Consider the following 27798-nt stretch of genomic DNA (forward strand, 5'->3'; position numbering starts at 1 on the left):
AAAAAGGAAAAATTTTTGCTTTAACTTTCAGATAATATTTTTTCCTTCAGCTTTATCATTGTTGTTATAAAAAAAGTTAAACGAAATTATTCTAGTTAAATTATTATAAATAGATGGCAAATATAAGAGCAAAACAAGTCTAACAGCTTTTCTTTTAAATAAATTTTTAATTTATTAAAGCCTACAACTTTATTCTTATTATGTATTCCAAAAAATTACTGTATACAATAAAGGTTTGAAGATGAGACACTTTTTATTTCCTGAATATTCAACTTATTTGGTTTTTGTAAGAGAAACCCTTCAATTACATGCAATAATGTTACACTATCATTTATTCCATTATTTATATACATACACACATGTAAACAATATTATTTCTTTAATTTTATTTTATTAACGTTCATTTAGTTATCAATTATTTATACATAAAATGATTGTAAATCGCTATCACAAATACATATATTTTGATGAGAACCTTCATTCAACAAATTTCAATCACATTTTTTGGTGGTACACCTCTTTTAATTACATGCGGAATCGTTTTCGGGACCATACTGAAAATAAAACCGATAATTGAAATAAACTGGAAAACAAGATTGAAACAGAAAATTTCAAAATAAAGCGGATAAGACATTTTGTATTTGTAACTTACGTGATACAGTCGATAATCGGACAGACGGATAAGCAGAGTGTACATCCAGTGCAGTCATCCGTCACTGTTGGAATGTGGGTGTCGGGATCGAAGGCGATCGCCTGATATCCAGAATCCGCGCAAGCCATGTAACACTTACCACAATTTATACACATGTCCTGAAAAAGGATGACAAATAAATGCAAGATTACATTTCGTATTAATAAATGAAATAAATCTAGTGATCGAGTGAGGTGACATTTAACGTACGTCATCAATCAGAGCAACTACTTGTTTCTTGTTGTCCAATTCTTTGTAGCTACCGATGTGAAGTAGCGCGTTGCCGATCACGTCCTTGATAGTAGGAATCTCCGCAATTGGTCCTGGAGCCGGTCGCATTATCTTGACAACCTCGTCCAAGGGATTCGAATTCGTTTTCAGCTCGGCTATCTTCTGCTCGCGCAGCCTTTGATACTCTCCGAAATACGGTACGTTCTGCAAAAATGTCTTTTAATTACCTGTTTACTTGCGTATTTATTAATCGAAATAAATTCTCACTTTGCCAAGGGCGTGTTGCAAAGAAATAGGCTTGCCCTTCTGATGTTTAAACGTCGGTGGACTCTGACCGTCCCAATCCTTCACCTGCGGCAAGCTTTTCAGGTACAATAACGCTTTCAAGCCGGTCACGTAGTCGTCTATCAATGTGAAGTCTTGGTTCTGAATGGCACTACAGATCTATGAATAAAAAGTATTTGGTTAAGTTTTTTATTTTTTATTAATGTTATATAATATTTAATATCCAAATTTAAAAAACTAATAGAAACAGATTTAAACTTTATTGAAATTTTATCTATTTTTATGATAAAGTTATCGTTTCAATAGTATATGTGAGCTACTATAAAGAAGTTATCTCTCTCTCTCTCTCTCTCTCTCTGTTTCTCTTCTTGTTCTTAACAATATCTTTGCTTAAACAATTAAATACTAATCTGAACGTGAATCACGTATTTTTCATACAACTTGTCAAATTATCTAATCAAATCTAATTACTAAGTTGGACGTTAAATAAAAGAAAAAAAGATAACAAATCTAATATTTATAAATAAAAAACAAGATAGGATTATTTAGATTTTTTTTTATCTAATTCTCACATTTTTTAAACAGGAATATTTTTTGTAGATTTAATTTTTGGAAAAATAATCTAATTTTTTTAGCAATTTCTCTACGTGATAAATGTGAGACAATAGAACGGTGAATGACATAAAAAAAGAGATTATTAAAAGTTCGAAATTCAGGAAGATTCGATGATACCTGGACAACTGATGCGCCGCAATGCAAGAACTGCAATGCGACGTCGGCCGAGTCGACGCCGCCGGTACCGAGTATCGGGAATCCCGGAAGGTGCCTTGAGATTGTCGAGATAGCTCTCAGGGCTTGGGGTCTGGTAGCGTTTCCAGACACTCCACCATATGTTGTGGACTTGTTAAGGCCGACTGCCGGCCACGGAGTCGCGTTAGCGTGCAATCCCATTAATCCTGATACTGTATTAATAGCAGTAACGCCATCGGCCTTGCCTATATTACAATTATATTAATTGTTAATTATATCAAATTCTTCGAAATAAGTGAGCCTTTACAAAAATATAAATTAAACTAAAAATTCAGTAGATGTGTTAGAAGTCGCTTTGAATATTTTTGTATTGTTAATAAGAAAATATAAAAATAAAAAATCAATACGTAATTATTTGGCACTATTACTTATGCTTATTATTTTGTATATTTACACATCACTAATTGTATGTTAATATTTTAAAATAATTCTGCTTACCTTCGTAAGCTGCCTTGGCGATGGAAAGGATGTCAGTGATGTTTGGAGTCAATTTTATGAAAAAGGGTATTTTGACAACTTCCCGAACCCATCTAGAGATGTTTCTAACCAGTTCAGGATCCTGTAATCCATTTTACTTTTATCAATTTTTTACCAATCTCTTTACCAATTTTGAGTTAAAAAAAAGATTAATAAACAAACCTGTCCGCAAGCCAGACCCATTCCGGACTCGCCCATACCATGCGGGCAAGATAGATTTAATTCCAAGCCATCAGAACCAGCTGCTTCCGCTTTCCTCGCCAACTCCGTCCAATCAGCCCTGTTGTACGTACACATGATACTCGCAATGACAATCTACGTAAAAAAAGTGGGATAAAATTTAGCAAAAACTTAAAAGGATGTCAACAGTTAATATATAATTATTTTAAAATTTATTAAAATATACCAATAAAAATATATACAAACTCATCAATATAAAAATAAATAAATTCAAAAACGGTCACAATGAGCAATAGAGTGAGAATGGCAGCGCTCAATTTCACATTAATTTAAACAATAATTATATATCTCTATTATATTTACATTTTCACGAGTCATATTTCTTATATTTAATTATATTTTAATTATCAAAATTATTTTAAAAGATTGTTAATATAAATTCTAATAATATATAACCGTTTTAATTTCATTATTCGTGTAGATTTCAATACATAATTCGAATAAAAAATATACCTTTGTGGGGAAATCCCGTTTCAATTCAGTGATGCTGCCGCACCAGTAATCGGCAGTTTTCTCGGATATTAACTCGATGTTCAAGAAACTACCTTGCTCGGGTCCATAATGGTGACGAGACGTAGTACCTTTGATAATGCGTGGCGATACGTTGGTGACAAGATCCTAATAGCAAAGTATTGAGAACACAAAGTTAAGAATGAAATATTACTTATGTGATTTAGCGATTAGTTCAGTAATAAAATACCTTGTCTAAAGAGAAGGTTTTTGTGATAGCGAAAGCCCAGCCGGCCTCGAAAGCTCGTCGAATCATCGCGCTGGAGGTGCAAGGTGGTGCGGAAGCGAGACCGAAAGGATTTTCGAATTTCATCCCGCATACTTCAACGCTGAGATCAACATCGTCGATAGCGGTGTGAAACTTAGGTAATTGCGGAGTTTCCGGCACTGTCAAACCATAGAATTCCTAAGCAATGTGAAAATGAAGACATAAAAAAAAGTTTACAGCAGAAATTAATTTATCCATTTTAGAAAAAATATGAAATTATATAAATAAAATTTATTTCTTAGCGTTATTAAATATTACATTCACTTATAAAATCATAAAAATAAGAACAAATTGTTTTTATTATTTTAATCATCAATATTTATCAAAATTATGTTGCATTTTTATATTAGTAATAATGTTGTATTCATTTAGAATGTATATTTTATTAATGAAATGCAAAGTTTTTGCGATATTCTGTAAAGAATTAGCAACTTTATTGACAACAATGTACTAGTTATACTAACACACCTGTATGTATTTATGAATGTACCATGCAGCTACTTTTCCATCATTCACGGATTCTACAGTTGTTTGAGCAACACCCGCAAGATCGCCTCCGCAAAACACACCTGATACCGAGGTCATCATTGTGGTCTCATCCACTTCCGGCAGGTTCCATTTATTCATCTTAACCGGTGCCATGGCACGCTTTACTGTTTTAATAGTGAAATAATTTTACTTTAGTTTCTTTATTTCTACTAATAATAATCCTTTGTTTTTCCTGATCTTGCTTTACTTGCATCGTTTTTTATTTTTTTAATTAATTAATTTTTTATTTAATTCATATTTAATAATTTAGATTTTTATTATAACAACCAAATAATATATTATTTCGATAAATGAAAGGACTCCTTAGACTTCTACGAAAACTAAAAACTAATTAGTTTCTTTTTATTTTCTAAGTAATTCTATGTTATTTATATTTCTATTTTATTCCATTGCTTTTATCTGCATATTTAATTCTAAAATGTTTCTATTGTTTTGCGCGCGTAAAATAACATTATTACTCACCAACAGAGTCGTGCAGTTCTGAACCAAAAGCCGAAATCACAAAATCGGCCTTCAAAACGACTTTCTGCTCTTCATCTTCTATCCATTCGCCGTTCTCATTCTGTTCGGTTCTATAAAATTCAATCGCTGCAATTTTCTCATTACGGAGGATGACTCGTTTCGGCGATTGGAAAGGTATAAACTCGCACTTTTCTTCCTTCGCTAGATCCATCTAAAACAATTTTAGAATATCAAATTTTGGCATTTTAATTCTAACTGAAAATATCTATAAAAAAACTTAAAAAATCTTTTAATTTATATTTTAAATTTTCAAGTGTCCTTATTAATATTGATTTATTATTTAAAAAATTTTTATAAGATTAACTTTTTATTTTATAAGTTTCCTCTTTTTATATATGTATATGTATAATTATTTAGAAATTAAAGAGATCGAGGTTTAAAAAGAAAACAATACTTTATAAACAAGGAGGACAATTACCTCTTCTGGAACAGCCCGCACATTGGTAAAACCTTTTCGGAAGACAACAAAGACTTTCCTGGCACCACATCTCAGAGCGGAAGTGGCGCAATCGAAAGCGGTGTCTCCTGCTCCAAGAACGATTACGTTGCCTCGAAGAGCTGGAAGTTCCTGCTTACTCTTACAAGCACACATCCCCGGTTTGCTGCTCTTCGCAACAATGGGCAGAAAACTCTTCGAGGTAAAGAAGCCCATTTCCGACGTAAGATTTTCGAAGATCGGTATATTCTTTGGTTCGGGTAGTCCGATACCTAAAAAGATCGCTTTGTATCCAGCGTCTTGAAGTCCCTGAAACATTTACAAATTTATTTGTAATGTATTGGAATTAATTGCAGATTTTTATAGAATAGTATCTTTTAAAATTTGATAATAAAGGATAATGACAAAATTAAAAAAAATATAACAAATTTTTATTTTTAATACATATAAATATAATAAAACACATTTTTAAATTAATTTTACCTGTATTGTCAAATCATCTTCCGACAGAGACCTTCCTAATTCGATCTTTACTCCTAAATCCTTAACAAGCTCCACTTCAAAACTGACAACGTCATAGGGAAGTCTGTATTGTGGTATTTCGGAGGAACTTAAACCGCCAACATATTTTTCTTTTTCGAAGATCGTGATATCATCGTAACCGAGACGAGCGAGAAATGTTGCGCACGATAGAGACGCTGGTCCACAACCGAGAAGAGCGATTTTCGTGTTTGCATGAGGTACTGTTTGATTGGGTCTGATCTGAGGAATATTCATCTGCTTGAAAATCTGAAAGAATTAAAAGATTAATTCATAAACAAAAAATTATGTTAATTATTTGACATTTAATCATAAGAAAGCTATTATATTTAAATATACAGTATCTTATTATTATTACAAAAATTAAAGAAACACTAAAGAAATTATTTATATATATATAAAATAGATAAAATCATTTTCAATTAAGAAATTTTATAAAGAAAACAAAACATGCTATATACTTTTATATCGTTAAACATTTTATAAACATTAATAAATTATTTTCTCGATATTTTATATTACAAGTGCATTATTAATTAACATTGCCTACATCCACTGCAAAGTGTTGAAGCCCGCCAATGTTAATAGGTCCTTCCTCGGTTGCATAAAGGTTACATCCACCTACGCAAAGGTCACTAGTTGGACAAACCATGCCACAAGTGAGACCAAGAGGATTGTCTGACAGAATCGCCTTAGCTGCGCCATAGTAATTTTTGTTGGAGATCGAAGTAATGAAAGATTTGATGTCCAATTGCGTAGGACAGGATTTTTGACAAGGTGCATCAACACATTTTAAACAACGTGCCGCTTCCTTCAAAGCTCCGCGTTCGCTTAAGGTAGTATGCTTGATGTCGTCAAAGTTCTTCGTCAGAGATACGCAACTCTGAAGAAAAAACAAAAAAAATGAAAAAACAGATTTATAATGAATTAATGTCTATTCTTGACAGATCCAAGAGAATGCATAATGAGAATTGTTTCGTGAACCGTGATCTTATCAGTTGAATGCAGAATGGAATGTTTCTGCCAAATATCATCTGATAATGTATGATTATCGTACATTATATATATAATAATTGAAATTGATAGTATTTCTGCACGAGTACTATTATATTTAAAAACAACAATAAATAGATTAGAATCTATAAAAATATCAAAAGATTAGGATCTATAAAAATATCAAAAGATTAAAGATAAGAAAAATTGATTTATAATTAAATAAAAATCGAATTATATAAGAATCTCTACACAGAAAAAAATTAATATCAAATTAATCAATAATCATTATCTCATACGAGTAAAAATAAAAAATTTTTTTTAAATTTGATAATTTCAGTAATTTTGTATTTTTAATTAATGCTAATATATGAGCTGCCGCAGTTAACAATGTGTAAGAAAAATGTTAAAAAAAACTTTACAAATGCATATGTCTCGATACTGTTTCGGATTCTCTTCAGTGCACAAGTAATTTTACAATTAAGAATTTGATTTATTAATTTTATTTAAACGACTTACGTCACATTTCTCGTGGATGTTTCTTTTCCAGTGTTGCTTGTTCTGTTTGGTACGAGTCGAAGGCACAAAATTTGTATGCGTTTTGATCTTCGGATTGATGTTCAGTATATTCTAAAATACATAATGTGTCATTAGTCGATCAAGGAAGCAAATCATCATAGCAACGAGATATCATAGCACTCGTTATATAACATAAGATAATAATAATATAAAAAAATTAAAAATTACTAAAGAAAGGCTTTTGAAAGACATTTAGACCTTAAAGATCTAAATGCCTCTAATATTTATAAAGCTTTCATATTAGCTTGCTCAAGTTTATAAAAAATTATGGATGATCTTTGATGTTATACGATACAAAAAGTCAAAAAATAAAAATAAAAAATCGCTATATAATGTAATATAAAAATTTTAGGTAAAAATATAAAATTATATAAAGTAGAAAGATGTATTTCAAAGTATTTTATTGTATTAGATTAAAAATTACAAATCCAAATATAAAATAAATACAAAGAGATAAAAAAACATCAAAATAAAATAATTTGAAAAATGTTTTATTTTTAAAGAATAATTTTGAAATATCTAAAAATGTAATTAGGTATAAAGATAATTTTGTTAAACCATCAAAATAATTATATACACTCAGGCATGATGAGCAGTACTAAGCAATTTAATTATTCTAGTAACCATAGTTCGAGTCTATATAATTATTTTGATTTAATAAAATTATTTTCACACGAGTATCTAACTAAATATTTAGATTTAGCAAAACCATTCTCTCCGTTCAAAAACTCAAAAAAGAACCAGTCTCATCAAATGAGCATTCTTAATTATTTACAAACATTTTTCTCCAACATCTCTGAGAGATCAGTCAGAAATCATTTTCTCGCGTAAAAATAACCACGTTTGCACTTACTTCGATATCAGGCACATCCTTGCTCAACATAGACGCCAACGATGCCATTTTTCGGAGCACGTACAAAGTAGTACACGTAAATTTAATGCAGCACGCTTGTGCAGCGGATAGACAATCAAGAAACTGGTGTAATGAGCTGGACTACGAAAAGTGGATTGACAGGTAACTGAAGCAACTCGCTCCGAGTTTACCTGCCGTACAGAGTTAGCAGAATCACGGAGATCACGACGGTTCACTTCGACATTTGCGCCTCAACTGAATAGGGATAGCCGCTTTATCGTCACAACTCGTTCGTGACGTAGCATCGTGTCGACGTTGCACAGATTAACTTGTATAGAAATAATCAGCAGAACTGTATCTAGAAAATACACAGATAAGAGCTTAGATATTTGTGTCTGCACTTATCGTCGCGTCGTCGAGCAACAGAAGTCGCCTTGTATCTTAATAATAAACTTTCAATTTATTTTTATTACATGTATTATAGGTTTAGAATGATAGAACTGGTTTTATGCGCGGGGAAAATCTGAGCGCATTCATGCGTAAATATTGCTGCACTCGCGCTCAATTGCAAAGATAATAATTATCTTTGCAATAGAAAAACTTAAATTAAAAATGTATACAATTTTAAATGAATTTGCAATATTAATATTTTAAAAGTATTAAATTGAATTTTCTCAAAAACTGTGCAGATTAATCAACAGCTTTATTTGTTTTCAATTGTCATCATTTGTTTCAATTGTTATTAAAGTGTTGCAATTCTTATGAAAATATGCTTGCCAAAATTCTTTCAGTTTCCTAAACATTTAAAGCGATATGAAACTAATAATAATACAAGTAACACTCTGTACTATGGAACTGTCAACGTTTGTTGTCACAGTGAGTTATCACGAGGAAATGCTGTTTGCCATACATCACAATAGAATTGCACAGAGGGAATAGGCGATAGTCCGGCTCAATCAATTATTCCTACGTAGATTATACGTCGAGTGCTTTCGTAATTGAACGTAATAGCGAGCGTGATAAGCCACGCGGCTCGTAAATAACACGTACGTATGATGAAAACGGAGCAATTCGATTGATTACAAGTCAGCGTTACATAATTGCTGTCATTTGGAGAATTCACGGAATTTCTCTCAAATTATAGGAGCTTGCCTAGAACTACGAAAGCACTTTAATTTGAACGACTTAAACGTATCGGAAGGAAGCATTCGGATGCCATGTATATCGTACCTCTATAAATCGTTAAGTGACAACCTTCCTGTGAAGTTTCACAGGTGATCCTTGAGTCTCTTCAAAGTAAAACGCAACATTAACGGTTCATAAATACGAGAACTTTATTTGCCTCTCTTGTTCCCAATTAATTTATAAATTACACAATTTAGCAATTAAGACGCAAAAGAGTATTATCTGAGAAATTTCTGTCGTGAATTTCGTTTACATTACTTAAATTCGACTAAATTCATTAAATTGAACTTGAAGTGATGATGAAAATTAAGTTGCGTGCTTGTAAGACAAATGCAAAAAGAATCAGACAATTCTATTTTCATAGAATACCTTCGCTAAATTAAACTCGAGATATTTATGATACTTGGTTCTCCAATCGGAAAATGGGACGAGGAATAATCGCGCCAAATTTTCACCTGAAGCTGAGTCTAACAATCATCTACTTCCTGGGCACGTGGCCACCAGCCACGGGTAAGTTTCGGTTACTCTATTTGCTTTACACCGCCTGTTGCCTCATCTTCATGCTGGGTATCCTGCTCGCTGCCGAGATAGCGAATGTTCTTGTACACTGGGGAGATATGACAAAATTCGTCGCGGTAGCGACTTTGTTGATGACGAATAGCAGCCACGCTTCGAAGGTAATTGCAATTATCTTTGAGCTCGTGATTCTGAAAACAATTAAGAATTTAATGTAAGAACACTATAGTCAATAAGTTTATAACATGCAAAATACATTTTGACATGATTTTGTACTCGAAATTGATTTTACAAATTATATTAAATATTATATAATCTTGTTACGCTTGCGAGGTCCTTTAAATTAAAAATAAAATCTTTTCTTAAGTTAAACAAACATTTATGTAAAAAAGAAAACATAAATTATAAAAAAAAAGTACATTTTCATATAAAAATTATTTCTTTGTTCTTTCATAAACTTAATTACAAATAAAATATTAAATTTATATGATAATTAATTTGATATTATGATTGCTTTGAATTATCTAACTTTAAAAAATTATGACTCTAATTTGATGTGAGAAAGTTATTTTCAAAATTAACTTTTGATTTAATTAAGTTAAATTAATTTTAATACAATTTTAATTAAATTAGTTTTTTGTTTATATAACTTTTTAACATAAATAAATTAATTTCATAAGCTATTAATTATATAAAATTATAATTCTTCTGATAAAATTATTTTATTTAATGTGTATTTAAAAATATCTTTTTATATATTTTCGCCGTATCTATCTACTATTATATAACAATTGTGAAAGATATCAAATATTTTTCATTTGAAATGAAATATTTTGTTAATCATTTTAGTTCTAGATCTAGCACTAAGGCAAGTCGCTAGCAAGTGCGATGGTGGTGTAATGGTTAGCATAGTTGCCTTCCAAGCAGTTGATCCGGGTTCGATTCCCGGCCATCGCACATCTAATTTTTTTTTCCATTATAAATTTTTATCAATTGGACAAGATTTCTCAAATATAATAACGATAAAATTCTTTCGCTAAATTTTAATTTTTGTTTCTTTTTTAATTTTGTCTATATAAATTACGTTTTTTTTTTTTTTATAATTCAATTAGATAAATTCTTTTAATGGATGTAAAACTTATGAAAAATAGAGAAAATAAAAATATCGATATTTCCAGGCGCTTATTCTTCTTCGTCGTCAAACGCGAATCCAGGCGCTCCTGGACACGGCCAACAGTCCAGCGTTCAGTCGCTACGACGAGGAATATCAGGATATACTCGTAAACTATACATGGAAGGCTATCTTTCATCACGTGGTTTATCAGAGCTTCGGCGGAATCGCAGTATTCTGTTGGGGTTTTACTCCGATCTCCGATCTGATCGCCGGTCGTTCGCGTCGATTGCCCATGGAGGGATGGTATCCCTACAACGTGACGGCGACGCCGGCCTTCGAGATCACTGCGGCGCATCAAGGCATCGCCATCATAATCGCTTGCTTTCACAATGTGGCGATGGATACACTGATGACGGGCTTGATCGCGGTCGCCTGTTCCCAGCTGGCAATCTTAGAGCGCAACATCACCTCAATTAACAATGAGGGAAACATCCGTGGAATGCGGAATAACGATACGGGCAAGTCGCTTGCGATGGAAAAGACAGTCTTGTCCTATCAACTGCTCAAACGATGCGCTGTGCACAGTAATATAATATTTGAGTAAGTTGAGATGTTTAAAAGATTACATAATAAGTATAGTATTTTTTACAATTTTCTAAAATTATTTTTTCCCTAATATTTCGAAAATTTCATAAATTTCAATTTTCTTGAAACTGTTTATATAAATGTGATTATCGAAGAAAATTGATGACAGAGAAAGAGAGACGAATCAATTATTATTTGTTACGTTTTAGTTTTGCTTGCAATTAACTGTATTAATTTGTGCAGTTTCACCAGTGAGATTCAAAACATCTTTGGCACCGCAATCTTCTTCCAATTCCTCTCGAATTGCATGATTATTTGCTTGATCGCCTTCAATGTGTCGCAGGTAAATCCGTATTATTTTGATCAACTTGCTCGCGAGTTTTCACATGATCGGTTGCATCACAGATGAAAGTTTACATCCCGGCAGTGCTGATCGGCATGTTGACATACATGTGCTGCATGACGTATCAGATATTCATCTACTGTTGGCATGGTAATGAATTGCATCTGCATGTAAGTATTTATGTAATATTATCGTAAATATATAATATATGCAAGAAACACTCATGAATTTTAGAGTATGCGTTTAGTCACGGCCGCATATTCAAACAACTGGTTCTCCAACACCGAAGAATTCAAACGCGGCCTTCAAATCATTATGACAAGAGCTCATCGACCGCTCACTTTGAGTGCCGGCAGGGTCATGACACTCTCTTTAGATACTTTTGTACAGGTTCGTAAATGTCAGACGCTTTGTTAAAATAAAATTTACTCAAGACGCTATAAAGATCTAAAATTTGTACACTTCTCTTGCTAAACTTTTGTAAACGCGCAATTAAATTTTCAATGCAAATCAAAAGCTGCAGCCTCGAAACTGATATATAATTTGCTTATCTTTTGATTTCAAATCTTATAAGTAATATTTGTCATCCAAATTTGTACTGATAGTTCTGAAATTGCCTTAAATTTTCAGGCAGAATTCTAGAATGTTTAAACGAAGAAGTTAATAATTCTCGTATATTTTAGATAATGCGAACATCCTATTCAATTTTTACGGTACTTCAAGGTTCGGCTGCTTAATTCGACGACATTAAATTTCGTAAATATATATTTTCTTCAAAACTACAAAGAGTAACGAATTAATTATAAATATCTTAGTTCTATTCAACAATACATTATTACGTGTATAAAAGTATATATAAAGTGTTTATATAAAAATATTTGTTATGCTTTTGCTTGTATCAGAGGATTAGAAAAGAGAATTAACAGTTGTTTATTTGGCACTGATAAGTATTGAGTGAAGAATTACTCTTGTCACTTTGCGTTGGTTCTGTTTCTATATTAAAATATTTTTAAGAAATTAAATAGCTCAAACTTCTCAATTAGTTACAATGTTTCAAATTCTCTCGGCATTGCAAATTATTTTGTAATGCGATTTCAGACTCTTGCTTCAATGACAAATAAGTCTCTCAAAATAAAAAAAAGAAAATTAAACAATATTTTTAAAGGAGATCAAAGATATTTAGTCTTCTTGTCCAAGAGTTCAAAAGAAAAAAACAAAAACACAAAACTTAAATAAAAATAAATGTATAGTACTCCTTTAAAATATTTGCAAAAAAAATAACGAAGTATCATTAGGAAGCTTCTGTTTCATTTTGATTTTTTTTCTCTATGCGTGATTTTGCACTAGCCAGCCATATTCTAATGGGATCTGCGATTTCATCATTTGTTGCATTCTTGTGTAATCTTGTTTGTCGGATTACACCTGAAAAAAAAGTAATATTTTTTCATTACATGTGTTTTTTTTAATTATTTCTTAACAAATAGAACAAATATTTCTACGTAACTTTTATTAATTGACAAGTTTTATTAAGTATTACAAATAAAGCATTTATTGTGTGCTTTAACTATAAATATGTACAAAAAAGATAATTGAAAAATATTAATAATGGTAAGCAATTTTAATTAAAATTAAAAAAATAAATGTTAGATTTACAAATGTAATTCTTACTATCTAAAGATATGTATATAACAGTATTATTTAATAAAAAATAAAAATTGTTTTTAAGATTTTACTTACTCATAATTAGTTTGCATATCTCTAATTGTGAAAAAACTCGTTTTCTACCTCTTGCTCCACACCAACTGTACTTTACTGCTAGTTCGTTTGATAGCAAAGTTCTTATCAATCGTAAGCAAGACGTTCTTAAATTCTTGCTTGTTATACGTACCAACTGTTTAATCTACAATTGTATAAAATACATATTATTCTTTAAATTGATTGAAATCATAAATTATTGACCATCTTTTACAAAGTTAATTTGCAATATCAAAATACAAAGGGACTTACTAATTGATTTCGATACCCTGAATCGTTTTTTAATATCGCTTCCATTATTTTTAGATCATCATCGTCTTTCAACGGCAAATTATCAAAGAAAATACTATCATCAAAGTTTTCCACCTCAATATCCAAAATTCCATGCTTTTGAAAAATAGCCTTTTGATATGAGTTCATATTATTTTCAAATCGATTTAAAAGTATTTCTAAACTTATTAGTTTCTGCATGACGTAACATTGAAAATTGTCGGATTCTATAAGACATTAAAAACAATTTATTATAGTTGATATTTTATTTGTCCAAATAAAATATTCTTTAAAAAATTTAACAAATTAAGAAATAACAAAAAATATATCTATAAAAAAAAGTTACAACTTTATATATATGTGTGTATACACACAATGTATGATGTATGTATGTATGTATGTATATATCATGCGTGTGTGTGTGTGTGAAAAATAATTAGAAATAATATAAAGATTAATTCCATACTTTGTTCGAAATCTAGTCTTTTAATTTTATGTTCATTATCACTGTCCTCTTCTTCAATATTAGCTAAATTTTTACATTGTAAATCTAAAAGTAAAAAATAAAAATAATATTATTGCTATTAAAATAATTTTTGATAAATTTTTAATTAAAAAAAAATAAAACTAAAGAAAAAATATAAGAGTTATGTGAGTCAACGCAAAAATTGATGCGCAAATGACTTAATCAATTAACATTAAATTTGTAATTAATTGATATATGTATAAATTTTTTGACATTTTGTTCATCTTTTTATGTTAATATGTCAATCAATTTCTTCTAGATGTATTTTAAGAAAAAAAGTTAATAAGTTAATGTGTTTTAAAAATAATTAGCTGAAGCTAAAAATTAACTATTAACTTTAACTAAATTAAAGATTATTAATTTTTTTAACTTCTTTATTTAACTTTTAACGTTTAACTAGTTACTAATTAATGCTGGAAATGATTCATTATATTATAATATTATATGAATTATTCTGTGAATCTTGTACAGAAAAATTCCCGTTATCTAAAACACATTATAAAGAAAAATTTTCTAAAATTCTTTGAAATATGAAAAAATATGAAAAAAACATAAGTAAATTAGTTTACAAATATATAACATTATGACTGTACAAAAAAATATATAAATTAATCACTAATCATAAAATAAAATAAATTCAAATTGTTTACATACTAACCTTTTTTATTCAAATTTAAACTTGTTGAGAGCGGACTCTCATTATTGTCATTATCATTGTTTCTATAATGGATGTTTTTAGTGACAAAGGTTTGATCACATTGCTGATTATTAATCAGTTCTGGTGCTATTTCTTGCTTCTGTGGTATTTTTATGATCTGTGCGCGCGAAAGTGACGTACATATACAATGTTGCTTCAATATTTTAAGCAATGAAATTAGAGCAACTTGTGAAATTTTATATTGTACAGCCCACTTAATAAGACCATGTCTTAAATTAGTATCTGGTACACTTTTAAATAACATTTTTTCATAAGAAATAAATGATGGCGAATTCAATATGTAATCATTTGATCTGCATGTGTTATTACTACTTGATGCAGACATATTACTTTCGTTTCTTATATTATCACTGTTAACAGCGTTCTTATCAAGTTCTGAGTTAATCATGGGAACCTTTTCTGAATATCTCATATGTGTGTTGCAAATATTAGTATTTATGGTATTGTGGGAGTTTGCACCAGTAGTTGAATCAGATTCTTGTTTGTACAATGTAGATGTATGTGTCTTTGTCAAACATGAAGAGTCTTTCATTTTATAAACAGTATCATTGTTAATGCCAACATTTTCATCAAGTTTTGACTTAATCCTGGGAACATTTTCTGAAGAACTCACATATGAATCGCGAATATTTGTAGTGTTGAGTCTAATATTAGAAATTGAGTTAAATTCTACTCTAGACAATTTAGGTGAGTGTCTTTCTGGAGTTCCAAACAAGGCAGTGTCTGTCATCAGGCGTTTTCGATCCATTTTAAATCTATTGAAATATATAATATTGTCATGATGTTTAAAATCTAATATTGTCAATGCAGACTTTATCTTTTGAGAGAGAGAGAGAGAGAGAGAGAGAGAGAGAGAGAGAGAGAGAGAGAGAGAGAGAGAGGAGGTAAAGAGAGAGAAAGAGAGAGCGGCGAGAGAGGGAGAGTTGCAAAATTATATTTGTTAAAATATATAGAAATATAAGATGCATTGTACTTGAAAACATGACAATTATCCTTTTGTATTTTTTTTTAACAACACAGTAACAATTTTAATATTAGCAATTTAATTATATAGGAATAAATATTTAAGTTTCTTTATTTTAATCGTCAATTTTTATATCAATATTTATATATCTATATAAATATTTATCATTAAATTATTTAATTAATATTATTTAAGATTCGTAGCATAGTAATTATAATTTATAATTTATATTATAAATATATTTATATAAAAATATACTAAAATTATTTGTTCACTAAAACTTATGATTTATTAAATGTATCCTTCATTGCAATCATCTTTTGTATTTGGCAATATGATGTTGAAGCTAGCAGCGGATTCGCAGCAGCAGATTCGTCAAAGCAGGGATTCTCATTCAAAATAAAATACATAAGAAACTTTGACATATAAAGGCAAACTAGCAAGTAACTGCACAACATACACTTATACGCTTCTAAATAGATCAGACTATCGAGAACAATTAACAAAAATGCGCAGGTCTACTAAATTGTTTAAATTATATAACGAGTTATTGCAGAAACAAGGGAAGGAAGCCTCGGTCGGGGCTGTAAATTTTTTTAGAACATCATTGTAGGCTTCTAAATAAATCCCGACTAGCAAGAAAAATTAAAAAAAATGCGCACGCCTACGAAAAATTATTTAAACAATATAAAGTTTATTGCAAAAACAGGAAAACGAAGTCGCGGTCGGGGCTGCAAATTTTTTTAGAACATTATTGTAAGCTTCTAAATCAATCCCGACTAGCAAGAAAAATTAAAAAAAATGCGCACGCCTACAAAAAATTATTTAAACAATATAAAGTTTATTGCAAAAACAGGAAAACGAAGTCGCGGTCGGGGCTGCAAATTTTTTTAGAACATTATTGTAGGCTTCTAAATCAATCCCGACTAGCAAGAAAAATTGAAAAAAATGCGCACGCCTACAAAAAATTATTTAAACAATATAAAGTTTATTGCAAAAACAGGAAAACGAAGTCGCGGTCGGGGCTGCAAATTTTTTTAGAACATCATTATAACCTTCTAAATCAATCCCGACTAGCAAGAAAAATTAAAAAAAATGCGCACGCCTACGAAAAATTATTTAAACAATATAAAGTTTATTGCAAAAACAGGAAAACGAAGTCGCGGTCGGGGCTGCAAATTTTTTTAGAACATCATTATAACCTTCTAAATCAATCCCGACTAGCAAGAAAAATTAAAAAAAATGCGCACGCCTACGAAAAATTATTTAAACAATATAAAGTTTATTGCAAAAACAGGAAAACGAAGTCGCGGTCGGGGCTGCAAATTTTTTTAGAACATCATTGTAGGCTTCTAAATAAATCCCAACTAGCAAGAAAAATTAAAAAAAATGCGCACGCCTACGAAAAATTATTTAAACAATATAAAGTTTATTGCAAAAACAGGAAAACGAAGTCGCGGTCGGGGCTGCAAATTTTTTTAGAACATCATTGTAGGCTTCTAAATAAATCCCAACTAGCAAGAAAAATTAAAAAAAATGCGCACGCCTACGAAAAATTATTTAAACAATATAAAGTTTATTGCAAAAACAGGAAAACGAAGTCGCGGTCGGGGCTGCAAATTTTTTTAGAACATTATTGTAACCTTCTAAATCAATCCCGACTAGCAAGAAAAATTAAAAAAAATGCGCACGCCTACGAAAAATTATTTAAACAATATAAAGTTTATTGCAAAAACAGGAAAACGAAGTCGCGGTCGGGGCTGCAAATTTTTTTAGAACATCATTATAACCTTCTAAATCAATCCCGACTAGCAAGAAAAATTAAAAAAAATGCGCACGCCTACGAAAAATTATTTAAACAATATAAAGTTTATTGCAAAAACAGGAAAACGAAGTCGCGGTCGGGGCTGCAAATTTTTTTAGAACATCATTGTAGGCTTCTAAATAAATCCCAACTAGCAAGAAAAATTAAAAAAAATGCGCACGCCTACGAAAAATTATTTAAACAATATAAAGTTTATTGCAAAAACAGGAAAACGAAGTCGCGGTCGGGGCTGCAAATTTTTTTAGAACATTATTGTAAGCTTCTAAATCAATCCCGACTAGCAAGAAAAATTAAAAAAAATGCGCACGCCTACGAAAAATTATTTAAACAATATAAAGTTTATTGCAAAAACAGGAAAACGAAGTCGCGGTCGGGGCTGCAAATTTTTTTAGAACATCATTATAACCTTCTAAATCAATCCCGACTAGCAAGAAAAATTAAAAAAAATGCGCACGCCTACGAAAAATTATTTAAACAATATAAAGTTTATTGCAAAAACAGGAAAACGAAGTCGCGGTCGGGGCTGCAAATTTTTTTAGAACATCATTATAACCTTCTAAATCAATCCCGACTAGCAAGAAAAATTAAAAAAAATGCGCACGCCTACGAAAAATTATTTAAACAATATAAAGTTTATTGCAAAAACAGGAAAACGAAGTCGCGGTCGGGGCTGCAAATTTTTTTAGAACATTATTGTAGGCTTCTAAATCAATCCCGACTAGCAAGAAAAATTAAAAAAAATGCGCACGCCTACAAAAAATTATTTAAACAATGTAAAGTTTATTGCAAAAACAGGAAAACGAAGTCGCGGTCGGGGCTGCAAATTTTTTTAGAACATCATTGTAGGCTTCTAAATAAATCCCGACTAGCAAGAAAAATTAAAAAAAATGCGCACGGCTACTAAATTGTTTTAATTATATAACGAGTTATTGCAGAAACAAGGGCTTGGTCGGCGCTGGAAATTTATTAGCAATCATATTAAGGTTGGCTGCTTGCGCCGTATAGGAATAATATTGTCATTATAGAAAAGAAATAGTATGATTTCCCAATTTTCTACTTTGATGTAAATTATAGATCAGAAATATAATTTGACTGCTAAACATACATATTGTTCTCTCTCTTTGCGCTACCCAAGACCAACCAACGAGGAGGTGGCGAGAATATGGTCTCTTTTTTTGTTATGTTCTTACTGTTTGTGAATGTTAAAATTTTTTTTACTTTTTTATATTAAAATTTATTTGCGTTTTTGGTATTAGAATTTTTTTATTTTTTAGTTTTTGCAATAAATTTTATATTGTTTAAATAATTTTTCATTGCCGTGCGCATTTTTTTAAATTTTTCTTACTAGTCGGGATTGATTTAGAAGCCTACAATAATGTTCTAAAAAAATTTGCAGCCCCGACCGCGACTTCGTTTCCCTGTTTTTGCAATAAACTTTATATTGCTTAAATAATTTTTCGTAGGCGTGCGCATTTTTTTTAATTTTTCTTGCTAGTCGGGATTGATTTAGAAGGTTATAATGATGTTCTAAAAAAATTTGCAGCCCCGACCGCGACTTCGTTTTCCTGTTTTTGCAATAAACTTTATATTGTTTAAATAATTTTTCGTAGGCGTGCGCATTTTTTTTAATTTTTCTTGCTAGTCGGGATTGATTTAGAAGGTTATAATGATGTTCTAAAAAAATTTGCAGCCCCGACCGCGACTTCGTTTTCCTGTTTTTGCAATAAACTTTATATTGTTTAAATAATTTTTCGTAGGCGTGCGCATTTTTTTTAATTTTTCTTGCTAGTCGGGATTGATTTAGAAGGTTATAATGATGTTCTAAAAAAATTTGCAGCCCCGACCGCGACTTCGTTTTCCTGTTTTTGCAATAAACTTTATATTGTTTAAATAATTTTTCGTAGGCGTGCGCATTTTTTTTAATTTTTCTTGCTAGTCGGGATTGATTTAGAAGGTTATAATGATGTTCTAAAAAAATTTGCAGCCCCGACCGCGACTTCGTTTTCCTGTTTTTGCAATAAACTTTATATTGTTTAAATAATTTTTTGTAGGCGTGCGCATTTTTTTCAATTTTTCTTGCTAGTCGGGATTGATTTAGAAGCCTACAATAATGTTCTAAAAAAATTTGCAGCCCCGACCGCGACTTCGTTTTCCTGTTTTTGCAATAAACTTTATATTGTTTAAATAATTTTTTGTAGGCGTGCGCATTTTTTTTAATTTTTCTTGCTAGTCGGGATTGATTTAGAAGCTTACAATAATGTTCTAAAAAAATTTGCAGCCCCGACCGCGACTTCGTTTTCCTGTTTTTGCAATAAACTTTATATTGTTTAAATAATTTTTCGTAGGCGTGCGCATTTTTTTTAATTTTTCTTGCTAGTCGGGATTGATTTAGAAGGTTATAATGATGTTCTAAAAAAATTTGCAGCCCCGACCGCGACTTCGTTTTCCTGTTTTTGCAATAAACTTTATATTGTTTAAATAATTTTTTGTAGGCGTGCGCATTTTTTTCAATTTTTCTTGCTAGTCGGGATTGATTTAGAAGCCTACAATAATGTTCTAAAAAAATTTGCAGCCCCGACCGCGACTTCGTTTTCCTGTTTTTGCAATAAACTTTATATTGTTTAAATAATTTTTTGTAGGCGTGCGCATTTTTTTTAATTTTTCTTGCTAGTCGGGATTGATTTAGAAGCTTACAATAATGTTCTAAAAAAATTTGCAGCCCCGACCGCGACTTCGTTTTCCTGTTTTTGCAATAAACTTTATATTGTTTAAATAATTTTTCGTAGGCGTGCGCATTTTTTTTAATTTTTCTTGCTAGTCGGGATTGATTTAGAAGGTTATAATGATGTTCTAAAAAAATTTGCAGCCCCGACCGCGACTTCGTTTTCCTGTTTTTGCAATAAACTTTATATTGTTTAAATAATTTTTCGTAGGCGTGCGCATTTTTTTTAATTTTTCTTGCTAGTTGGGATTTATTTAGAAGCCTACAATGATGTTCTAAAAAAATTTGCAGCCCCGACCGCGACTTCGTTTTCCTGTTTTTGCAATAAACTTTATATTGTTTAAATAATTTTTCGTAGGCGTGCGCATTTTTTTTAATTTTTCTTGCTAGTCGGGATTGATTTAGAAGGTTATAATGATGTTCTAAAAAAATTTGCAGCCCCGACCGCGACTTCGTTTTCCTGTTTTTGCAATAAACTTTATATTGTTTAAATAATTTTTCGTAGGCGTGCGCATTTTTTTTAATTTTTCTTGCTAGTCGGGATTGATTTAGAAGGTTATAATGATGTTCTAAAAAAATTTGCAGCCCCGACCGCGACTTCGTTTTCCTGTTTTTGCAATAAACTTTATATTGTTTAAATAATTTTTCGTAGGCGTGCGCATTTTTTTAATTTTTCTTGCTAGTCGGGATTGATTTAGAAGCTTACAATAATGTTCTAAAAAAATTTGCAGCCTCGACCGCGACTTCGTTTTCCTGTTTTTGCAATAAACTTTATATTGTTTAAATAATTTTTCGTAGGCGTGCGCATTTTTTTTAATTTTTCTTGCTAGTTGGGATTTATTTAGAAGCCTACAATGATGTTCTAAAAAAATTTGCAGCCCCGACCGCGACTTCGTTTTCCTGTTTTTGCAATAAACTTTATATTGTTTAAATAATTTTTCGTAGGCGTGCGCATTTTTTTTAATTTTTCTTGCTAGTCGGGATTGATTTAGAAGCTTACAATAATGTTCTAAAAAAATTTGCAGCCCCGACCGCGACTTCGTTTTCCTGTTTTTGCAATAAACTTTATATTGTTTAAATAATTTTTCGTAGGCGTGCGCATTTTTTTTAATTTTTCTTGCTAGTTGGGATTTATTTAGAAGCCTACAATGATGTTCTAAAAAAATTTGCAGCCCCGACCGCGACTTCGTTTTCCTGTTTTTGCAATAAACTTTATATTGTTTAAATAATTTTTCGTAGGCGTGCGCATTTTTTTTAATTTTTCTTGCTAGTCGGGATTGATTTAGAAGGTTATAATGATGTTCTAAAAAAATTTGCAGCCCCGACCGCGACTTCGTTTTCCTGTTTTTGCAATAAACTTTATATTGTTTAAATAATTTTTCGTAGGCGTGCGCATTTTTTTTAATTTTTCTTGCTAGTCGGGATTGATTTAGAAGCTTACAATAATGTTCTAAAAAAATTTGCAGCCCCGACCGCGACTTCGTTTTCCTGTTTTTGCAATAAACTTTATATTGTTTAAATAATTTTTCGTAGGCGTGCGCATTTTTTTTAATTTTTCTTGCTAGTTGGGATTTATTTAGAAGCCTACAATGATGTTCTAAAAAAATTTGCAGCCCCGACCGCGACTTCGTTTTCCTGTTTTTGCAATAAACTTTATATTGTTTAAATAATTTTTCGTAGGCGTGCGCATTTTTTTTAATTTTTCTTGCTAGTCGGGATTGATTTAGAAGGTTATAATGATGTTCTAAAAAAATTTGCAGCCCCGACCGCGACTTCGTTTTCCTGTTTTTGCAATAAACTTTATATTGTTTAAATAATTTTTCGTAGGCGTGCGCATTTTTTTTAATTTTTCTTGCTAGTTGGGATTTATTTAGAAGCCTACAATGATGTTCTAAAAAAATTTGCAGCCCCGACCGCGACTTCGTTTTCCTGTTTTTGCAATAAACTTTATATTGTTTAAATAATTTTTCGTAGGCGTGCGCATTTTTTTTAATTTTTCTTGCTAGTCGGGATTGATTTAGAAGGTTATAATGATGTTCTAAAAAAATTTGCAGCCCCGACCGCGACTTCGTTTTCCTGTTTTTGCAATAAACTTTATATTGTTTAAATAATTTTTCGTAGGCGTGCGCATTTTTTTTAATTTTTCTTGCTAGTCGGGATTGATTTAGAAGGTTATAATGATGTTCTAAAAAAATTTGCAGCCCCGACCGCGACTTCGTTTTCCTGTTTTTGCAATAAACTTTATATTGTTTAAATAATTTTTCGTAGGCGTGCGCATTTTTTTTAATTTTTCTTGCTAGTCGGGATTGATTTAGAAGCTTACAATAATGTTCTAAAAAAATTTGCAGCCCCGACCGCGACTTCGTTTTCCTGTTTTTGCAATAAACTTTATATTGTTTAAATAATTTTTCGTAGGCGTGCGCATTTTTTTTAATTTTTCTTGCTAGTCGGGATTGATTTAGAAGGTTATAATGATGTTCTAAAAAAATTTGCAGCCCCGACCGCGACTTCGTTTTCCTGTTTTTGCAATAAACTTTATATTGTTTAAATAATTTTTCGTAGGCGTGCGCATTTTTTTTAATTTTTCTTGCTAGTCGGGATTGATTTAGAAGGTTATAATGATGTTCTAAAAAAATTTGCAGCCCCGACCGCGACTTCGTTTTCCTGTTTTTGCAATAAACTTTATATTGTTTAAATAATTTTTTGTAGGCGTGCGCATTTTTTTCAATTTTTCTTGCTAGTCGGGATTGATTTAGAAGCCTACAATAATGTTCTAAAAAAATTTGCAGCCCCGACCGCGACTTCGTTTTCCTGTTTTTGCAATAAACTTTATATTGTTTAAATAATTTTTTGTAGGCGTGCGCATTTTTTTTAATTTTTCTTGCTAGTCGGGATTGATTTAGAAGCTTACAATAATGTTCTAAAAAAATTTGCAGCCCCGACCGCGACTTCGTTTTCCTGTTTTTGCAATAAACTTTATATTGTTTAAATAATTTTTCGTAGGCGTGCGCATTTTTTTTAATTTTTCTTGCTAGTTGGGATTTATTTAGAAGCCTACAATGATGTTCTAAAAAAATTTGCAGCCCCGACCGCGACTTCGTTTTCCTGTTTTTGCAATAAACTTTATATTGTTTAAATAATTTTTCGTAGGCGTGCGCATTTTTTTTAATTTTTCTTGCTAGTCGGGATTGATTTAGAAGCTTACAATAATGTTCTAAAAAAATTTGCAGCCCCGACCGCGACTTCGTTTTCCTGTTTTTGCAATAAACTTTATATTGTTTAAATAATTTTTCGTAGGCGTGCGCATTTTTTTTAATTTTTCTTGCTAGTTGGGATTTATTTAGAAGCCTACAATGATGTTCTAAAAAAATTTGCAGCCCCGACCGCGACTTCGTTTTCCTGTTTTTGCAATAAACTTTATATTGTTTAAATAATTTTTCGTAGGCGTGCGCATTTTTTTTAATTTTTCTTGCTAGTCGGGATTGATTTAGAAGGTTATAATGATGTTCTAAAAAAATTTGCAGCCCCGACCGCGACTTCGTTTTCCTGTTTTTGCAATAAACTTTATATTGTTTAAATAATTTTTCGTAGGCGTGCGCATTTTTTTTAATTTTTCTTGCTAGTCGGGATTGATTTAGAAGCTTACAATAATGTTCTAAAAAAATTTGCAGCCCCGACCGCGACTTCGTTTTCCTGTTTTTGCAATAAACTTTATATTGTTTAAATAATTTTTCGTAGGCGTGCGCATTTTTTTTAATTTTTCTTGCTAGTTGGGATTTATTTAGAAGCCTACAATGATGTTCTAAAAAAATTTGCAGCCCCGACCGCGACTTCGTTTTCCTGTTTTTGCAATAAACTTTATATTGTTTAAATAATTTTTCGTAGGCGTGCGCATTTTTTTTAATTTTTCTTGCTAGTCGGGATTGATTTAGAAGGTTATAATGATGTTCTAAAAAAATTTGCAGCCCCGACCGCGACTTCGTTTTCCTGTTTTTGCAATAAACTTTATATTGTTTAAATAATTTTTCGTAGGCGTGCGCATTTTTTTTAATTTTTCTTGCTAGTTGGGATTTATTTAGAAGCCTACAATGATGTTCTAAAAAAATTTGCAGCCCCGACCGCGACTTCGTTTTCCTGTTTTTGCAATAAACTTTATATTGTTTAAATAATTTTTCGTAGGCGTGCGCATTTTTTTTAATTTTTCTTGCTAGTCGGGATTGATTTAGAAGGTTATAATGATGTTCTAAAAAAATTTGCAGCCCCGACCGCGACTTCGTTTTCCTGTTTTTGCAATAAACTTTATATTGTTTAAATAATTTTTCGTAGGCGTGCGCATTTTTTTTAATTTTTCTTGCTAGTCGGGATTGATTTAGAAGGTTATAATGATGTTCTAAAAAAATTTGCAGCCCCGACCGCGACTTCGTTTTCCTGTTTTTGCAATAAACTTTATATTGTTTAAATAATTTTTCGTAGGCGTGCGCATTTTTTTTAATTTTTCTTGCTAGTCGGGATTGATTTAGAAGCTTACAATAATGTTCTAAAAAAATTTGCAGCCCCGACCGCGACTTCGTTTTCCTGTTTTTGCAATAAACTTTATATTGTTTAAATAATTTTTCGTAGGCGTGCGCATTTTTTTTAATTTTTCTTGCTAGTCGGGATTGATTTAGAAGGTTATAATGATGTTCTAAAAAAATTTGCAGCCCCGACCGCGACTTCGTTTTCCTGTTTTTGCAATAAACTTTATATTGTTTAAATAATTTTTCGTAGGCGTGCGCATTTTTTTTAATTTTTCTTGCTAGTCGGGATTGATTTAGAAGGTTATAATGATGTTCTAAAAAAATTTGCAGCCCCGACCGCGACTTCGTTTTCCTGTTTTTGCAATAAACTTTATATTGTTTAAATAATTTTTTGTAGGCGTGCGCATTTTTTTCAATTTTTCTTGCTAGTCGGGATTGATTTAGAAGCCTACAATAATGTTCTAAAAAAATTTGCAGCCCCGACCGCGACTTCGTTTTCCTGTTTTTGCAATAAACTTTATATTGTTTAAATAATTTTTTGTAGGCGTGCGCATTTTTTTTAATTTTTCTTGCTAGTCGGGATTGATTTAGAAGCTTACAATAATGTTCTAAAAAAATTTGCAGCCCCGACCGCGACTTCGTTTTCCTGTTTTTGCAATAAACTTTATATTGTTTAAATAATTTTTCGTAGGCGTGCGCATTTTTTTTAATTTTTCTTGCTAGTCGGGATTTATTTAGAAGCCTACAATGATGTTCTAAAAAAATTTACAGCCCCGACCGAGGCTTCCTTCCCTTGTTTCTGCAATAACTCGTTATATAATTTAAACAATTTAGTAGACCTGCGCATTTTTGTTAATTGTTCTCGATAGTCTGATCTATTTAGAAGCGTATAAGTGTATGTTGTGCAGTTACTTGCTAGTTTGCCTTTATATGTCAAAGTTTCTTATGTATTTTATTTTGAATGAGAATCCCTGCTTTGACGAATCTGCTGCTGCGAATCCGCTGCTAGCTTCAACATCATTTTGGCAATAATTTATAAACAAAAAATTAAGAGTTAAAATATTATTCCAAACAAGTGTATACTTTTAAATTATACAAATATTTATTATCCACAACCATCAGTATTTAAAATACCCAAAAGTAGCCAAACAATTTTCCAAATACAAGAAAATAATTTTATAACATTTATTTCATAAAATTAAAAAAAACTGTGTTGCTGCTATTTTTATATAAACAAGTTTTCAATGTATTTAAAAAGCTAACAATTATATACAGTACTAAATATTTATAAAGATTTTGAATATATCTCAATTTAAAAAAAAAAACAAAAAGAAATTGTAATGATGAAGTATAGTGTCTTCATTATATTTATATAAATATATTTAATCATGTTTATAATTTCATACAGAATTTTTAAACAATTAACACTTTTTGACTTACCCTGGCTGACTGGAGTTACGAAAGAATTTGGACTGACAAAAATAAAAAAAAGAAAACTTGACTTTTCACCTTCCTGTCATTACTCTTCACTGAGATAGTATTTTAATTCAGTACAGCTTTTAGTCAATACTGCAATATAAGAATTTTATACAAGAATAAACTTGTCACTATTGTATTAAATTTTCATAGGTTGTATGAATTAAATCATAATATCAAGTTACATTTATTAAATATTTTTAACAATTTATCATAAAACTTTTATAAATCATATATTTTTTATTGCCAAAGAAATATAAAAAATATAATGTTCTATGCCAAAGAATCTAATTGTTACCTTTATATAATGATATAAGAGAAGCTGAGAAATTAGTTTGTTAGATTAAATTACAGTTCCCATACTTAAGAGATAATGGATAAACATAGATCCTTTGAAGTCTTTAAGGTATATAGATTAAGAGAACATTAAATAACCAAAAAATTCGAAAGCAATTAATAATAACGCACACCACTTAATGAAGTGTAAATCCCCCAGAAATATATTAAATGTTCTCAATAAAATATTCTTAAATATTCTAAATATTGAATGCTTTTTACTTATTTTTATTGCTTTTGAATGTATTATTTTTGCAATCAGAATAACCTCAAATTTATAAGAGAAAAATTTTATGATAAATAACCATGTATATTTAATAGCATACTATTTAAATATTTTCAAAATAATTTTATGTAACATTAGAAATAATATTAGATAAAATAAAAAAACGTTTACCTTGGATAAAACTATATTGCGCTTTCTAGAGAAATTGTGATATAGAACCGATATTTCTTCTTTTTTGTAGAATTGTATACCTGTCCTCTTAAAAAAAAAATGGCACAAAGGGAGCGATACAAACACAAATCTAATTGTAAGTATTAAAGTGAAATTGAAATATAAAAGTGGAATAAAAAAAAATGTAGTAGTAGGGCAGCACAAAATCTAATGATTGCATCAGCAATCTAAGCAATCCTACAAAAACTTCTCGTAACGGATAAACAAACACGTCTGAACATGTACCAACATGTACGGGCACAGATTTGAAGTAGAGTCCTATATAAAGAGAGAAGGGACATTGATGTCCAAAGCTCTGATTGATAATCTGATTGATACTTTTGATTGGCTAAGCGAGCAGCCGTATTGTGACCACAGCTGTTTGTGGTCACAATACGGCTGCTCGCTTAGCCAATCAAGTATCAATCAGATTACCAATCAGAGCTTTGGACATCAACGTCGCTTCTGGCTGTGTTCCGTTTTTACTGGCAGTGCAGTAAATGTGACGTCATGACAGTACACTGTG

The 27798-nt window shown here is 30.8% G+C and overlaps 3 protein-coding genes and 1 non-coding gene across 5 annotated transcripts; 2 read left to right on the forward strand and 2 right to left on the reverse strand.

Annotated features, from left to right (window-relative positions):
- Positions 1-238: 238 nt before the first annotated feature.
- LOC105204110 (dihydropyrimidine dehydrogenase [NADP(+)]) lies at positions 239-8290 on the reverse strand. Its single transcript, XM_011173175.3, has 16 exons — positions 7985-8290; positions 7072-7182; positions 6110-6442; positions 5503-5808; positions 5002-5328; positions 4524-4734; positions 3981-4165; positions 3435-3650; positions 3188-3352; positions 2657-2809; positions 2456-2576; positions 1940-2202; positions 1190-1366; positions 902-1126; positions 653-810; positions 239-554 (listed from the first exon to the last, which is right to left on the reverse strand). Exons 1-16 carry the CDS (start codon positions 8030-8032, stop codon positions 482-484), a joined length of 3072 nt encoding a protein of 1023 aa, XP_011171477.2. The 5' UTR covers positions 8033-8290; the 3' UTR covers positions 239-481.
- Positions 8291-9123: 833 nt separating this feature from the next.
- On the forward strand, positions 9124-12604 carry LOC105204112 (odorant receptor Or1). 2 transcript variants are annotated; one of them, XM_039450326.1, is made up of 7 exons: positions 9124-9258; positions 9534-9846; positions 10864-11399; positions 11628-11727; positions 11790-11897; positions 11962-12117; positions 12411-12464. In XM_039450326.1, the coding sequence occupies exons 2-7, from the start codon at positions 9592-9594 to the stop codon at positions 12462-12464; spliced, it is 1209 nt and encodes a 402-aa protein (XP_039306260.1). In that variant the 5' UTR covers positions 9124-9258; positions 9534-9591. The 2 variants fall into 2 exon arrangements, with proteins under 2 accessions (XP_039306260.1, XP_011171479.2); XM_011173177.3 differs by having other exon boundaries at positions 9174-9846; positions 12411-12604.
- Positions 10571-10642, forward strand: Trnag-ucc. Its single transcript has one exon. It is a non-coding gene; the product is annotated as a tRNA-Gly (tRNA).
- Positions 12548-27610, reverse strand: LOC105204111. Its single transcript, XM_011173176.3, has 7 exons — positions 27234-27610; positions 26465-26593; positions 14937-15751; positions 14219-14302; positions 13735-13979; positions 13465-13627; positions 12548-13149 (listed from the first exon to the last, which is right to left on the reverse strand). Exons 3-7 carry the CDS (start codon positions 15742-15744, stop codon positions 13019-13021), a joined length of 1431 nt encoding a protein of 476 aa, XP_011171478.2. The 5' UTR covers positions 15745-15751; positions 26465-26593; positions 27234-27610; the 3' UTR covers positions 12548-13018.
- Positions 27611-27798: the final 188 nt, after the last annotated feature.

Source organism: Solenopsis invicta, chromosome 6 (genome assembly GCF_016802725.1).
Source record: "Solenopsis invicta isolate M01_SB chromosome 6, UNIL_Sinv_3.0, whole genome shotgun sequence".
Taxonomy (NCBI): domain Eukaryota; kingdom Metazoa; phylum Arthropoda; class Insecta; order Hymenoptera; family Formicidae; genus Solenopsis; species Solenopsis invicta.